The following is a 15,261-nucleotide window of genomic DNA, read 5'->3' as shown; positions in this document are numbered from 1 at the left end:
GGTTAGGTGCATTGGCCGTGCTAGATTGCCCCTTAGTGTCCCGGGGTGCGTAGGTTAGAGGGATTAGCAGGATAAGTATGTGGGGTTACGGGGATAGGGCCTGGGTGGGGTTGTGGTCGGTGCAGACTCGATGGGCCGAATGGCCTCCTTCTGCACTGTAGGGAGTCTATGGATTCTATGGAACCTTTGACCCCGTTCGCCCCAAGTGCTATATCCAGCCGCCTCTTGAATATATTCGATGTTTTGGCATCAACTACTTCCTGTGGTAATGAATCCCACAGGCTCAGCACTCATTGGGTGAAGAAATGTCTCCTCACCTCCGTCCTAAATGGTCTCCCCCGAATCCTCAGACTGTGACCCCTGGTTCTGGACTCCCCCCACCATCGGGAACATCCTCCCTGCATCTACCCTGTCTGGTCCTGTTAGAATTTTATAAGTCTCTGTGAGATCCCCCCTCATTCATCTGAACTCCAGCAAAAACAATCGTAACCGAGTCAATCTCTCCTCGTACATCAGTCCCGCCATCCCCGGAATTTCCTTCTATATGTGACTCCACATTTCCTTCTGTCGTCCTTACCCGGTCTGGCCTACATGTGACTCCAGAGCCACAGCAATGTGGGTGACTCTCAACTGCCCTCCAAGGGCAACTAGGGATGGGCAATAAAAGCTGGCCCAGCCAGTGACGTCCACTCCCCCGAAAGAATTTTAAAAAACCCTAGGCTGGACATCCATATTCCTGGAAAATCCAAAATCCAAGACGACCTCGGTCCCAAGATGTGGGATTTGGGCTATTTACCTGTATGACACTCTCGGTAATTCCCAACTCTGAAACAAACCTGTTCACAATCCTGTAAAAAGACCAGCCGGATTCGAGGCAGTGTTCCGACCGGGATTTAAACGCAGCAGGAAGGGCAGGAGTTGGAACTGATGGGAAAACATTATTGGGTTTGCTTGAATGTAAATTGCTGAGTGGGGTGTTTCCAGCTGGTGTGAGGATGCAGCCAGACTGTGTGGCTGTACCTGGATGTCTGGATAACACAGTTTCTGAATTCCAGAGAGTAACTGGCCGGGTCGGGGGGGGTGGGGGAGAGAGAGAGAGAGAGAGAGAGAGAGGGTCTCTAGGACTCGCCTGTAGGATCAGAGAGGAAGCGTGGATCTGGAACACTCGGCCTGTGGCCTTTCCCATTAGATTTTGGTGGGCAGTAGTGTTTGAAGGAGTATGTGAGGAGGAGTTCACCAAAGGGCGGGGGTCAAACACTCTCCTCGGGCTGTATCTGGACAGAGCACTTTGAACTAAAAAAAACAGGACGAAGTCGCAATGCTCAGAGTTGTCAGTAGAATAACCCCAGGGAGTGCTGTCGATTCTCAGAGTGATGAATTAAGTATTTTACACGTTAACCACATCCGCACTGCATTCTCTTCACCTTACTGTTGGCAGCAGCCAACAACACTGGCAATAACACTGCTGTTTGAGCACTGTTTGAGAGCACATTTCCACTCCATCTGACGAAGGAGCAGTGCTCCGAAAGCTTATGGTATTTGCTACCAAATAAACCTGTTGGACTTTAACCTGGTGTTGTGAGACTTCTTACCGATAACACTGCGAGCAGATTCTGCATACACGACACACGCATACACGACACACGCATACACGACACACGCATACACGACACACGCATACACGACACACGCATACACGACACACGCATACACGACACACGCATACACGACACACGCATACACGACACACGCATACACGACACACGCATACACGACACACGCATACACGACACACGCATACACGACACACGCATACACGACACACGCATACACGACACACGCATACACGACACACGCATACACGACACACGCATACACGACACACGCATACACGACACACGCATACACGACACACGCATACACGACACACGCATACACGACACACGCATACACGACACACGCAGGTAGAGGGAGAGACACACATACATGACACACAGGTAATGGGATTCACACAACACACATACATGATACATAGGTAGAGAGACACAACATACACATACATACATGACACACAGGTAGAGGGAGACACAACACACAAATACATGACAGATACAGAGAGACACAGAAACACACACGATACACAGGTACAGAGAGACACACAACACAGATACATACATGACACACGCAGATAGAGACACACACGACATACATTCACACAGATACAGAAACACACACACACACAGAAATACATACACACACACACACAGGGACAGAGACACACACTAACACGACACACACGCAGATAGAGACACACACAAAATGACACACACAGATACACACACTAACACATCACCGCAATACTCACCCCCACTGGCATACTCCATTACTAAATACAGTGTTTTTTCCGTTTCTATAACTTCAAATAATTTAACTGTAAGACACAAAGAGAAGAATGAGTAATTCAGTTTAAAGTCACACCTCCAATCAAATTAATTCTTGTGGGACAGGAAGGATTCAGCCTCGAACAGAGTGGGTGGGCACAGATTTGAATTTCGGGTCTGGTTCAGCAGGTGAGGGGTGTCCAAGGCCTGTCGGCTGGGTCTGTATGTTATAGCCTGGAGACCAGTGAAGGAGTGACACAACCAACTCTCCCCCAGCCACAGCGGGGGCCAGAGGATTCGAGGGTGGGGTAAGGGCAGCACTACTCTGCAGTGAGAGAGAGCGGCAGCTACAAGGACCACCGTGTTTATAGAACCACAGAAAAATTACAGCTTGGGGGAGGCCATTCAGCCCATCTAATCCATGCCAGCCTGAGCACACCCAGCGTTCTCTGATCGAAGATTGCTTAGTCTTGAGGACAATCAACTGGAGGCCAGCACAGGGGCACAGTGGTTAGCAATGCTGCCTCACAGCGCCAGGGACCCGGGGCAGCACGGTGGCACAGTGGTTAGCACTCCTGCCTCACAGCGCCAGGGGCCCGGGGCAGCACAGGGGCACAGTGGTTAGCACTGCTGCCTCACAGCGCCAGGGGCCCGGAGCAGCACGGTGACACAGTGGTTAGCACTGCTGCCTCACAGCGCCAGGGACCCGGGGCAGCACGGTGGCACAGTGGGTTAGCACTGCTGCCTCACAGTGCCAGGGGCCCGGAGCAGCACGGTGACACAGTGGGTTAGCACTGCTGCCTCACAGCGCCAGGGACCCGGGGCAGCACGGTGGCACAGTGGGTTAGCACTGCTGCCTCACAGTGCCAGGGACCCGGGGCAGCACGGTGACACAGTGGGTTAGCACTGCTGCCTCACAGCGCCAGGGACCCGGGGCAGCACGGTGTCACAGTGGGTTAGCACTGCTGCCTCACAGCGCCAGGGACCCGGGGCAGCACGGTGACACAGTGGGTTAGCACTGCTGTCTCACAGTGCCAGGGACCCAGGGCAGCACGGTGACACAGTGGGTTCACACTGCTGCCTCACAGCGCCAGGGACCCGGGTTCGATTCCCGGCTTGGGTCACTGTCTGTGCGGAGTCTTCACGTTCTCCCCGTGTCTGCGTGGGTTTCCTCCGGGTGCTCCAGTTTCCTCCCACACTCCAAAGATGCGCAAGTTAGGAAGATTGGCCATTCCAAATTGCCCCGAACAGGCGCCGGAGTGTGGCGACTGGGGGATTTTCACAGTAACTTCATTGCAGTGTTAATGTAAGCCTACTTGTGACTAATAAATAAACTTTAACTTAAATTTAAAAAGAGCAGTGGAAGTGAGCTTGAAGAAACGGGCTCTCACCTATATTAGGATGATTCAGAATCTTCATTATTCGTACTTCACGAAACAACTAGGAGGGAAATAAAAGTGAAAGGTTATAGTATTGCTGCTGTTATATTAAAGAATTGGCACATACCGCTGCATCAAGCTTCTGTCATACACTGTCAGCTTTCCAATCGGAAAGGTCAATGTCCAGTTTTATGATGGACGATCGTACAGACACAAACTGACCCCAGCCCAGGTCACCGTCCCGTCACCGCGACTAATCTTGTGTGTGTGTGTGTGTGTGTGTGTGTGTGGGGGGGGGGGGGGGGGGGGGGGATTGAACAGCATGTTCCCTTGGCTGTCTATAATAAGCATAGTACAGACTGTAACCAACCAGGACATCATCCCACAACCCAGAACAAAACTTCCACTGTTAGATATGATTCTGTGACTGGACAGCACTGGCTGAGCAATCCTGTGTGTGCTAATAGGGGAGGCGATGGCCAAGTGGTATCATCGCTAGACTATTAATCCAGGAACTCAGCTAATGTTCTGGGGACCCGGGTTCGAATCCCCGCCACGGCAGATGGTGGTATTTGAATTCAATAAAAAAATATCTGGAATTAAGAATGACCCATTGTCGGAAAAACCCATCTGGTTCACTATTATCCTTTAGGGAAGGAAATCTGCCGTCCTTACCCGGTCTGGCCTACATGCGACTCCAGAGACACAGCAATGTGGTTGACCCTCTGAAATAGCCCGAGCCAGACACTCTGTTCAAGGAGTGGCACAGTGGTTGGCACTGCTGCCTTAGAGCGCCAGGGACCTGGGTTCGATTCCTGGCTTGGGTCACTGACTGTTCTCCCCGTGTCTGCGTGGGTTTCCTCCGGGTGCTCCGGTTTCCTCCCACAGTCTGAAAGACGTGCTGGTTAGGGTGCATTGGCCGTGCTAAATTCTCCCTCAGGTGTAACCCAAACAGGCACCCGAGTGTGGCAACTAGGGGGGTAACACAGCAACTTCATTGCAGTGTTAATGCAAGCCTTCTTGTGACACTAATAAATAAACTTAAAACTTAAATTAAAAGTTACAAAAACAGAAAAGCAAGGGCAACTAGCGATGGGCAATAGACACTGGCCCAGCGACTGGCCCATGTCCCATTAATGAATAAAAAAAGCTACTCAAACAGCCAATGTCAGTCAAGCTCCTAACGTGACGTATTTACATTTGTGAGTAGCAACATCCATTTGTACAGAGGGACCCATCCTCCACAAACAACAGGAATATGTTCACGCTTGTTTTGAATCACCCATGAGCTTGCAGAGCCATTGCTTTCTCCACGGTAACACCTCGGCCAATCAGATTCAACCTGCCAACCAATCAGCACCTGTGGTAGAAAACGGTTGTTTGAAATTTGGCGTTCTTGCATCTGTCCTGATGAGTGCAAGACGGAAAGCTTCGGCGGCATGTCTCTCTTCCCAGCAACACTCAGGTCCTGTGCGACCAAGCGACTGTTTGGACAACCGGGTGTCTTGCTGCAACTGAGGGTTGAGCACATTGCGGTGGCTCTGGAGTCAGGGGTAGGCCAGACCGGGTAAGGACACACCGTTTCCTGCCCTCAAGGACATTGGTGAACCAGCTGGGGTTTTATAACAATCCGGTAGTTTCATGGTCACCGTTACTGAGGTTAAGCTTTTGATTTATTGCAGATTGATTTGATTAACTGGATTTACTTTCCCACAGCTGCTGTGGTAGAATTTAACTTTATTTATTAGTGTCACAAGTAGGCTTACATTAACACTGCAATGAAGTTACTGTGAAAATCCCCTAGTTGCCACACTCTGGTACCTGATCGGGTCAATGCACCCGAACCAGCACGTCTTTCAGAGTGTGGGAGGAAACCGGAGCAACCAGAGGAAACCCACGCAGACACGGGGAGAACGTGCAGACTCCGCACAGACAGTGACCCAAGCCGGGAACTGAACCCAGGTCCCCGGCACTGTGAGGCAGCAGTGCTAACCACTGTGTCACCGTGCCGCCCCGGGTCCCTGGCGCTGTGAGGCAGCAGTGCTAACCACTGTGTCACCGTGCTGCCCCGGGTCCCTGGCGCTGTGAGGCAGCAGTGCTAACCACTGTGCCACCGTGCTGCCGGGTCCTTGGCGCTGTGAGGCAGCAGTGCTAACCACTGTGTCATCGTGCTGCCGGGTCCTTGGCGCTGTGAGGCAGCAGTGCTAACCACTGTGCCACCGTGCTGCCCCGGGTCCCTGGCGCTGTGAGGCAGCAGTGCTAACCACTGTGCCACCGTGCTGCCCCGGGTCCCTGGCGCTGTGAGGCAGCAGTGCTAACCACTGTGCCACCGTGCTGCCCCGGGTCCCTGGCGCTGTGAGGCAGCAGTGGTAAGCCCTGTACCACCGTGCCGCCCAGGTCCCTGGCGCTATGAGGCAGCAGTGCTAACCCACTGTGTCACCGTGCCGCCCCGGGTCCCTGGCACTGAGAGGCAGCAGTGCTAACCACTGATCTGAACTTGTATCTGGATCTTTACTCTGGGCTAAAAACAGAAAATGCTGGAAAAACTCAGTGGATCCGGTCGCAGCTGAGGAGAGAGGAACGTGTTCCGAGTCCAACGTGACTCTTGTTCGGAACTGGACAAGACCCCTGGATTATTAATGCAGTAAAACGTCCATTAGGCGACCCTTCCCGGATGGTGGGGGGGGTGGTGCTGGATTCCAGAGCTTAGGGCCCCCAGGCAGCTGAAGGCACGGCCGCCAACCGTGGAGCGATGGGAATCGGGGGATGCTCAGGAGGCCGGAATTGGAGGAGCGCAGAGATCTCGGATGGTCATAGGGGCTGGAGGAGGTTACAGAGATAGGGAGGGTGTGTAGGGGCTGGAGGAGGTTACAGATATAGGGAGGGTGTGTAGGGGCTGGAGGAGGTTACAGAGATAGGGAGGGGGTGTAGGGGCTGGAGGAGGTTACAGATATAGGGAGGGTGTGTAGGGGCTGGAGGAGGTTACAGAGATAGGGAGGGGGTGTAGGGGCTGGGGGAGGTTACAGAGATAGGGAGGGGGTGTAGGGGCTGGAGGAGGTTACAGAGATAGGGAGGGGGTGTAGGGGCTGGAGGAGGTTACAGAGATAGGGAAGGAGTGGAGGGGCTGGAGGAGGTTACAGAGATAGGGAAGGAGTGGAGGGGCTGGAGGAGGTTACAGAGATAGGGAGGGGGTGTTGGGGCTGGAGGAGGTTACAGAGATAGGGAGGGGTGTAGGGGCTGGAGGAGGTTACAGAGATAGGGAGGGGGTGTAGGGGCTGGAGGAGGTTACAGAGATAGGGAAGGAGTGGAGGGGCTGGAGGAGATTACAGAGATAGGGAGGGGGTGTAGGGGCTGGAGGAGGTTACAGAGATAGGGAGGGGGTGTAGGGGCTGGAGGAGGTTACAGAGATAGGGAGGGGGTGTTGGGGCTGGAGGAGGTTGCAGAGATAGGGAGGGGGTGTAGGGGCTGGGGGAGGTTGCAGAGATAGGGAGGGGGTGTAGGGGCTGGGGGAGGTTGCAGAGATAGGGAGGGGGTGTAGGGGCTGGAGGAGGTTACAGAGATAGGGAGGGGGGTGTAGGGGCTGGGGGAGGTTGCAGAGATAGGGAGGGGGTGTAGGGGCTGGAGGAAGTTACAGAGATAGGGAGGGGGTGAAGGGGCTGGAGGAGGTTACAGAGATAGGGAGGGGGTGTAGGGGCTGGAGGAGGTTACAGAGATAGGGAGGGGTGTAGGGGCTGGAGGATGTTACAGAGATAGGGAGGGGGTGTAGGGGCTGGAGGAGGTTACAGAGATAGGGAGGGGGTGTAGGGGCTGGAGGAGGTTACAGAGATAGGGAGGGGGTGTAGGGGCTGGAGGAGGTTACAGAGATAGGGAGGGGGTGTTGGGGCTGGAGGAGGTTACAGAGATAGGGAGGGGGTGTAGGGGCTGGGGGAGGTTGCAGAGATAGGGAGGGGGTGTAGGGGCTGGGGGAGGTTGCAGAGATAGGGAGGGGGTGTAGGGGGCTGGAGGAGGTTACAGAGATAGGGAGGGGGTGTAGGGGCTGGAGGAGGTTACAGAGATAGGGAGGGGGTGTAGGGGCTGGAGGAGGTTACAGAGATAGGGAGGGGGTGTAGGGGCTGGAGGAGGTTACAGAGATAGGGAGGGGGTGTAGGGGCTGGAGGAGGTTACAGAGATAGGGAGGGGGTGTAGGGGCTGGAGGAGGTTACAGAGATAGGGAGGGGGTGTAGGGGCTGGAGGAGGTTACAGAGATAGGGAGGGGGTGTAGGGGCTGGAGGAGGTTACAGAGATAGGGAGGGGGTGTAGGGGCTGGAGGAGGTTACAGAGATAGGGAGGGGGTGTAGGGGCTGGAGGAGGTTACAGAGATAGGGAGGGGGTGTAGGGGCTGGAGGAGGTTACAGAGATAGGGAGGGGGTGTAGGGGCTGGAGGAGGTCACAGGGATAGGGAGCCAGGTTGGGGGTTAGAGGAGATTTACCCACACCACGCCACGCAGGGATTGAAAAGACAAAGATGAGAATTTTTTAATTTTCCAACAATGGAGGTGGCACAAGGTGCCTGTTTGGAATAAAAGTGAAAACAGAAAACGCTGGAAAGTCTCAGCTGGTCTGGCAGCATCTGTGCAGAGAGAAACTGAGTTCATGTTCCGAGTCCGTGTAACTCTTCCTCAGAGTTAGAGAGGGAGAAATTAAGCTGATCTTTCTCTACACCCTAGCTGTGACACTACACACTGCATTCTCTCCTTTCCTTCTCTATGAACGGCATGCTTTGCCTGTATAGCGCGCAAGAAACAATACTTTTCACTGTATGCTAATACATGTGACAATAATAAATCAAATCAAATATATGATGGCTTTCATCCTGTTTAAGAGTGGGTGGAGAAGAATGGGAGATCAGGGAGAGGTGGGAGCGAGGGAGAGGTCTGTCATGGAATGCACGACAAAGACTGCTTGTGTGGAGACCTTGCAGTGGAGTGTGGGCTTCTGCTAATTGCAAACAGAAAGGTAACCGCAGCGACAAACAGGGAACTAACTTCCTCGTCTCAGCTCCTGTCTGGCACGATAAGCACATTCTAAAGCCTGCTGCACACCAGCGTCCAAGTTCTTGAACTCCTCTAAGTAAGCCCAGGGATTTTGCAGCTCTGAGGACTGATAGTGATCAGGCTTGGACTGGGTTTCGGCGGGATTTGTTTTTGTAAGATTTAATGCGCTGGGATTTACAGACAGTCCACTTAAAAAGCTTGCGGCTGCAGGGAAATGTGTATCTGGAGCTGGAGCGGGGTGGGGGAAGAGACATTCTGGATGAGAATAAATACTGGATGAAATAGCAAATGGGATTAGTGTGTTGCGTGCAGTATCGCATTAGAAGGCCAGGGCAAGTACACCCAGGTTCAGAAAGCTACAACACTGGTCAGTTGTAGGTTACAAATCTAACAGGTAACTAAAGGAACCTCCTCATCGCTGAGCTGTAGCACTGAGCGAGAGATAGGGAACTAACTGTTCAGCCCTCAGCAGCTTCTGTGGAGAGAGCAAGGGCCGAATTCAAGTAGAAATAACCCTGGCTGGCCCGAAGACAAGTTCCCCACCCTGACTGCAATTTGCAAAGGAGATGGATGGAGATGAAAGGGCCGTGTGCCACCCCACTCCCCTCGGGGTTATAAATATATATATATATATATAAACAGTGCCCCGCGGCCAAGTGCTGGCGTGCCAGGGGTCAAACAAAGTAAGGTCAGTGTAAGAGAATAGTCATGTTTATATTACACTGGAAACAGCCAGCCTCTGCTGCTGCCAGGGAAGACATCAACCAAGTTATAAGTATGTTCATTCGGGGGCATCAGACAGTGACCCATTCAGATAAGTGCTAACCATCGCCTGCCCAAAGAGCCCCGACTCACAGCACTCCACGGACTGTAACGTGGGGCTTTATATTAATCCAGACAGCCTCTCCAGGGACACAACTTTATACTCCAACACAGCAGCTGCAGGATCTCTGGAATCAGAATCCCTACAGTGCAGGAGGAGGCCATTCAGCCCATCGAGTCTGCACCGACTCTCGAACAGAGCATCTTACCCAGACCCAACTTCTGGCCTAACACCGTAACCATGGTGTGGAGATGCCAGCGTTGGACTGGGGTAAACACAGTAAGAAGTTTAACAACACCAGGTTAAAGTCCAACAGGTTTATTTGGTAGCAAATTTGGTAGCTTGTGTGGCTTTTGCTACCAAATAAACCTGCTGGACTTTAACCTGGTGTTGTTAAACTTCTTACTGTGCTAACTCCGTAACCCCAGACTTTATCCCACTAATCCCCCCAATCTACATATCATACAATCATAGAAACCCTACAGTGCAGAAGGAGGCCATTTGGCCCATCGAGTCTGCACCGACCACAATCCCACCCAGGCCCTACCCCCATATCCCTACACATTTACCCACTAATCCCTCTAACCTACACATCTCATGACTCTAAGAGGCAATCTTTAGCATGGCCAATCAACCTAACCCGCACATCTTTGGACTGTGGGAGGAAACCGGAGCTCCCGGAGGAAACCCACGCAGACACGAGGAGAATGTACAAACTCCACACAGACAGTGACCCAAGCCGGGAATCGAACCCAGGTCCCTGGAGCTGTGAAGCAGCAGTGCTAACCACTGTGCTACCGTGCCGCCCTTTGGATATTTAAGGGGCAATTTATCAGGAAAATCCACCCAACCTACAGATCTTTAGACACTAAGGGGCAATTTAGCATGGCCAATACACCCAACCTGCACATCTTTGGACACTATGGGGCAATTTAGCATGGCTGATCCACCTAACCTGCACACCTTTGGAGTGCGGGAGGAAACCGGAGCACCCGGAGGAAACCCATGCAGACACTGGGAAAATGTGCAAACTCCGCACAGACAGTGACCCAAGCCGGGAATTGAACCCGGGTCCCTGGCGCTGTGAGACAGCAGTGCTAACCACTGTGCCGCTCTAAAGGATAAAGTTAGTATCAGTGATGATCATGAAACCCCCAGACTGTCATTAAAAAAAAATCTGGTTTACTAATAAAGACGGCACCCCAGGAAATCTGCCATCCTTATCCGGCCTGGCCTACACACCAGAGCCACTCCAGCAATGTGGCTGCCTCTCAATTGGCCTCTGGAATAGCTGAGTAATACATTCAGCACCAACATCATTGCCATCATCAGCAACTGAAGATGGGCAATGAGTATTAGCTTTGCCAGGACCATACACAGCAGAAGGATAAAGAGAAGGGAAGGTAGTACCATGGTTAAAGAGATGGTCCACAGCTGGTAGCGCAGTCAGCAGCTAACCCTAACTCGCACAGCAATATGGAAAGGAAAATGTTTACATAGAAATTTCAGGGGGTGGGGGGGGGCGATGGCCTAGACTAGCGGTTCCCAAAGGGTACGGCACGCCACACTGGTGCGGCGAGAGAGGATGGCAAGTGTGGCGGGAAGATTCAAGGACAATCAAAGAAACATTTAAACATGGTTTAAACAAGCATTGTTTTATACTTTCTGGATGTCCCATGATCATGTTATAAAGTAGTTGTGTTCTATGTTATGAATCAAGTACTGCGAGGAGTTGTTTCTTTTTGTTTTTGAATGTATTTCTTATCAATAAAAAATTCGGTGTGGCGCCAGCAAATTTTTATACCGAAAGTGCGGCCCAGTGAAAAAAGTTTGGGAACCACTGGCCTAGACTATTAAGAGTTTTAACATCATCAGGTTAAAGTCCAACAGGTTTATTTGGTAGCAAATACCATTAGCTTTCGGAGCGCTGTCCCTCTTCCCTGTTTGAGCGCAGATTTCCACTCCATCTGACGAAGGAGCAGCGCTCCGAAAGCTAATGGTATTTGCTACCAAATAAACCTGTTGGACTTTAACCTGGTGTTGTTAAAACTCTTACAAACTCTCGTTGGGGTCTTTTAAGAGACTTCTGGATGAGTACATGGGATTTAATGGGATTGAGGGCTATAGATAGGCCTAGAGGTGGGGATGTGATCGGCGCAACCTGTGGGCCGAAGGGCCTGTTTGTGCTGTGGCTTTCTATGTTCTATGTTCTATGTTCTACTGTGTTCACCCCAGTCCAACGCCGGCATCTCCACATCTAGACTATTAATCCAGAAACTCAGCTAATGCTCTGGGGACCTGGGTTCGAATCCCCGACACGATGGTGGAATTTGAATTCAATTTAAAAATATCTGGAATTAAGAATCTACTGATGACCATGAAACCATTGTCGGAAAAACCCATCTGGTTCACTAATGTCCCTTTCGGGAAGGAAATCTGCCGTCCTTACCCGGTCTGGCCTACATGTGACTCCAGAGCCACAGCAATGTGGTTGACTCTCAACTCCCCTCCAAGGGGCAACTAGGGATGGGCAATAAAAGCTGGCCCAGCCAGCGACACCCATGTCCCACAATGAATTTTTTAAAAATGGAATATACTGACAGGGGAAAATGCAATTTAAAACACTGGTGCACAGAAGTGTGCCTCTCATTGCAGGGTGTCCCCTCAGGTCAGTTCAGAGTGGGTCTGGGTAAAACTAGGAGCACACTCAGCCTCTGAATGTCTCTTCCACATTCTACGCTGATCCCAAACTCTAAATTCTCATGTCCAAATATGTACATATTTCTGCGATTTCTATAAATAATAGGAACTGCCTGGTAACGGGTGGGAAGTGTGATTGAAGCGTATTTACATTGATAGCTTGCACTGTAAATAGGGACACAAGAATTGAGACCAGAATAAGTTGAGGGAAGTGCGAGCAAGTCTAATATCGTTGTGTACGTTCATCGAGATAATTTACTTTGAGCATAAATGCCGCCCGAGATATTCCTGAAGCAGCAGGCGACAAGATGTGGCAGCACCAATACTTGTTGCATCGCCGATGGTTACAGAACACCACACCCTACCAATTAAATATTGGTTCCGTGGGTCGTCTGCTCCCCCGCTGTGGCTGTGGGTTTGTCAGGCGGTCCGCGGGTTCAAATCCCACTCAAGCTCCAGTGCAGTGCTGAGGGAGTGCTGCACAGTCAGAGGTGCCATCCCTCTCACAGGAGATGTTAAACTGAGGCCTCAGCGACTTTCTACGGGGGAATTTAGAGATCGTACAGTGGCTACTGGAAGAGCAGCGGGGGAGATCTATCTCCTCAGTGCCCTTCACCCTCAAACAACATCACTAAAAGCAGACGGTCCCGAGTCACTGTCACTCTGCCGTCTGTGGGAGCTTGCTGTGCACAAACTGGCTGCCGCATTTCCCATACTGCAACAGTAATACGGGCTCTTTCTGCACTGGAGCAATCCTGGGATTTCAGAAGGAAATGAGATGGGAAATAAAATGGCCGGGCCATGGGATCCAGCGGGGAACTGAGACTGAGCGGATGGAGTACGCTGCAGAGAGCTGGCAGGGATTCAAAGGACCAAATGGCCATTTTCGGTGTGGCAGAGTCCGAGAGAGCAAAAAGCGAGGGGTGGAGGGGGGAGAGTGGGAACACAGGCTGCGATTGATACCTGGAGATGGCTGGATCGGACAGGTTAGAAATCGGGAATCCGGTGTGACCGTGGTTTCCCGGGTTTGGGACAGTTAGGATATTTTACACACACACACAGGCCAATCAGGAGACAAAGCCAAACAGAGTGGGTAAATCGCCCCAGCCATCTGCAAATGATCCAGAGAAAGAACTGACGGGTACATGTGCAGATGTGATTAGATCAGGATGAGGTTATTGCAGCGTTTATCCGACAGAATTACCCCCATTCAGCCCGTTTACGCTTCATGCTTTCAAATTTCCCAGCAAGCAGGCAGATATTGGAAGAACACGTTCCGGACATGGACGCAGGAAGAGGGAAAATCCTTTGGATTTCCAGCCCTGAGATGTAAAGGATCATTCCGACCCAAACACACCCAAACCTGTGCCCAAACTGGACAGCCCGCCCAATGGACAACATTCATCGCCCCGCCAACTAACACAACATTCACCACTTCCGCACCTTCATAGACTCGACAAACAATGGGGTGTAATCTCTGACGCAATACAGGAAAAAGCAACACCACCCAACCACTACCTAGTCACTTATTTCCATCGCCAAATACACTCCCCCATGACCAATCCCCCATGACTGACCCTCTGACAGTGCGGAACTCCCTCAGTACTGACCCTCTGACAGTGCGGCACTCCCTCAGTGCTGACCCTCTGACAGTGCGGCACTCCCTCAGCACTGACCCTCTGACAGTGCGGCACTCCCTCAGCACTGACCCTCCGACAGTGCGGCACTCCCTCAGCACTGACCCTCTGACAGTGCAGCACTCCCTCAGTACTGACCCTCTGACAGTGCGGCACTCCCTCAGCACTGACCCTCCGACAGTGCGGCACTCCCTCAGCACTGACCCTCTGACAGTGCGGCACTCCCTCAGCACTGACCCTCTGACAGTGCGGCACTCCCTCAGTACTGACCCTCCGACAGTGCGGCACTCCCTCAGCACTGACCCTCTGACAGTGCGGCACTCCCTCAGCACTGACCCTCCGACAGTGCGGCACTCCCTCAGCACTGACCCTCAGACAGTGCGGCACTCCCTCAGTACTGACCCTCTGACAGTGCGGCACTCCCTCAGCACTGACCCTCTGACAGTGCGGCACTCCCTAAATACTACCACAAGTACGATTGGCCTGAATTAGTCCTGGAATAGGGCCTGAGCCCCATGACCTCGGAATTCAGTGCCCATTGCCTTCAGTGCCCATTGCCGTCCTCCCTCTCCCACCCACTCCCCTGAGAGTCTATATGGGCAAACACTTTTTGGGAGAGGGGTGGAGGGGGAGTAACAGGCCTCTGCCTCACCCTTTCACCATGGGATACATTCTGGGGTCTGTGTCCGTTCGAGCAGACTCTCCCTCCCTATGACTACTCTGATCAAAGCTGTTTCCCCCTTCACCCTCCCTCACTGACAACAGGTCCTCAAGTCTGATTAGCAGCCAGCGCAGCCCCCCACTCTTCCAAAGACTTCACGTTTGTACAGCCTCCTACCGACTCAAGGTCAGATATGCAACACACCTTCAGTACACATTACAAGTCACAGAACCTTTGCAAACAGAAAGGCAGAGGCTGTACGGTGCACCCACAGGAACCAGCTTGCTTTTATATCCGTCACTGCAAGTTTCACTCAGCACACCAACAGAAAGGAACACTTCTACCCTCAGCAGTCTTTACTTCTGATACTCCCCACGGGGACAGAGATTTGTGGAAGAGCAGGTTCTAGCCAATTATCAGCCTGAATTGATGCAACAGATTCCCGCACTGGGATGCGGGAGGGAACTGTACACGCTGCTGGCAAACTGCGCATTTAACCCTCCACTTCACACTCAATTCCAAGCAAGGCCAGGCGACAAGGCGAGTCCGACTGGGTCAGTGTTTAAACACAGCCACCAGGACGCCTCCATTACCAGCCGATCCCACCATCACCGGCCACTGCTCCAGTCACCCCATCACCTCCACCA

The 15,261-nt window shown here is 52.2% G+C and overlaps 1 protein-coding gene across 1 annotated transcript in view; it reads right to left on the bottom strand.

Moving 5' to 3' along the window:
• The window catches only part of LOC144488070 (serine/threonine-protein kinase MARK2-like), a 93,947-nt gene that overhangs the window by 26,029 nt on the left and 52,657 nt on the right, over positions 1-15,261 (bottom strand). The window contains 2 exon segments of the mRNA XM_078206094.1: positions 2,366-2,431; positions 3,773-3,821. Coding sequence (XP_078062220.1) covers positions 2,366-2,431; positions 3,773-3,821 — 115 coding nt within the window.

The sequence above is a fragment of the Mustelus asterias genome, unplaced genomic scaffold (assembly GCF_964213995.1).
Source record: "Mustelus asterias unplaced genomic scaffold, sMusAst1.hap1.1 HAP1_SCAFFOLD_1265, whole genome shotgun sequence".
Classification (NCBI taxonomy): domain Eukaryota; kingdom Metazoa; phylum Chordata; class Chondrichthyes; order Carcharhiniformes; family Triakidae; genus Mustelus; species Mustelus asterias.
This window is presented reverse-complemented; position numbering and strand designations above follow the sequence as displayed.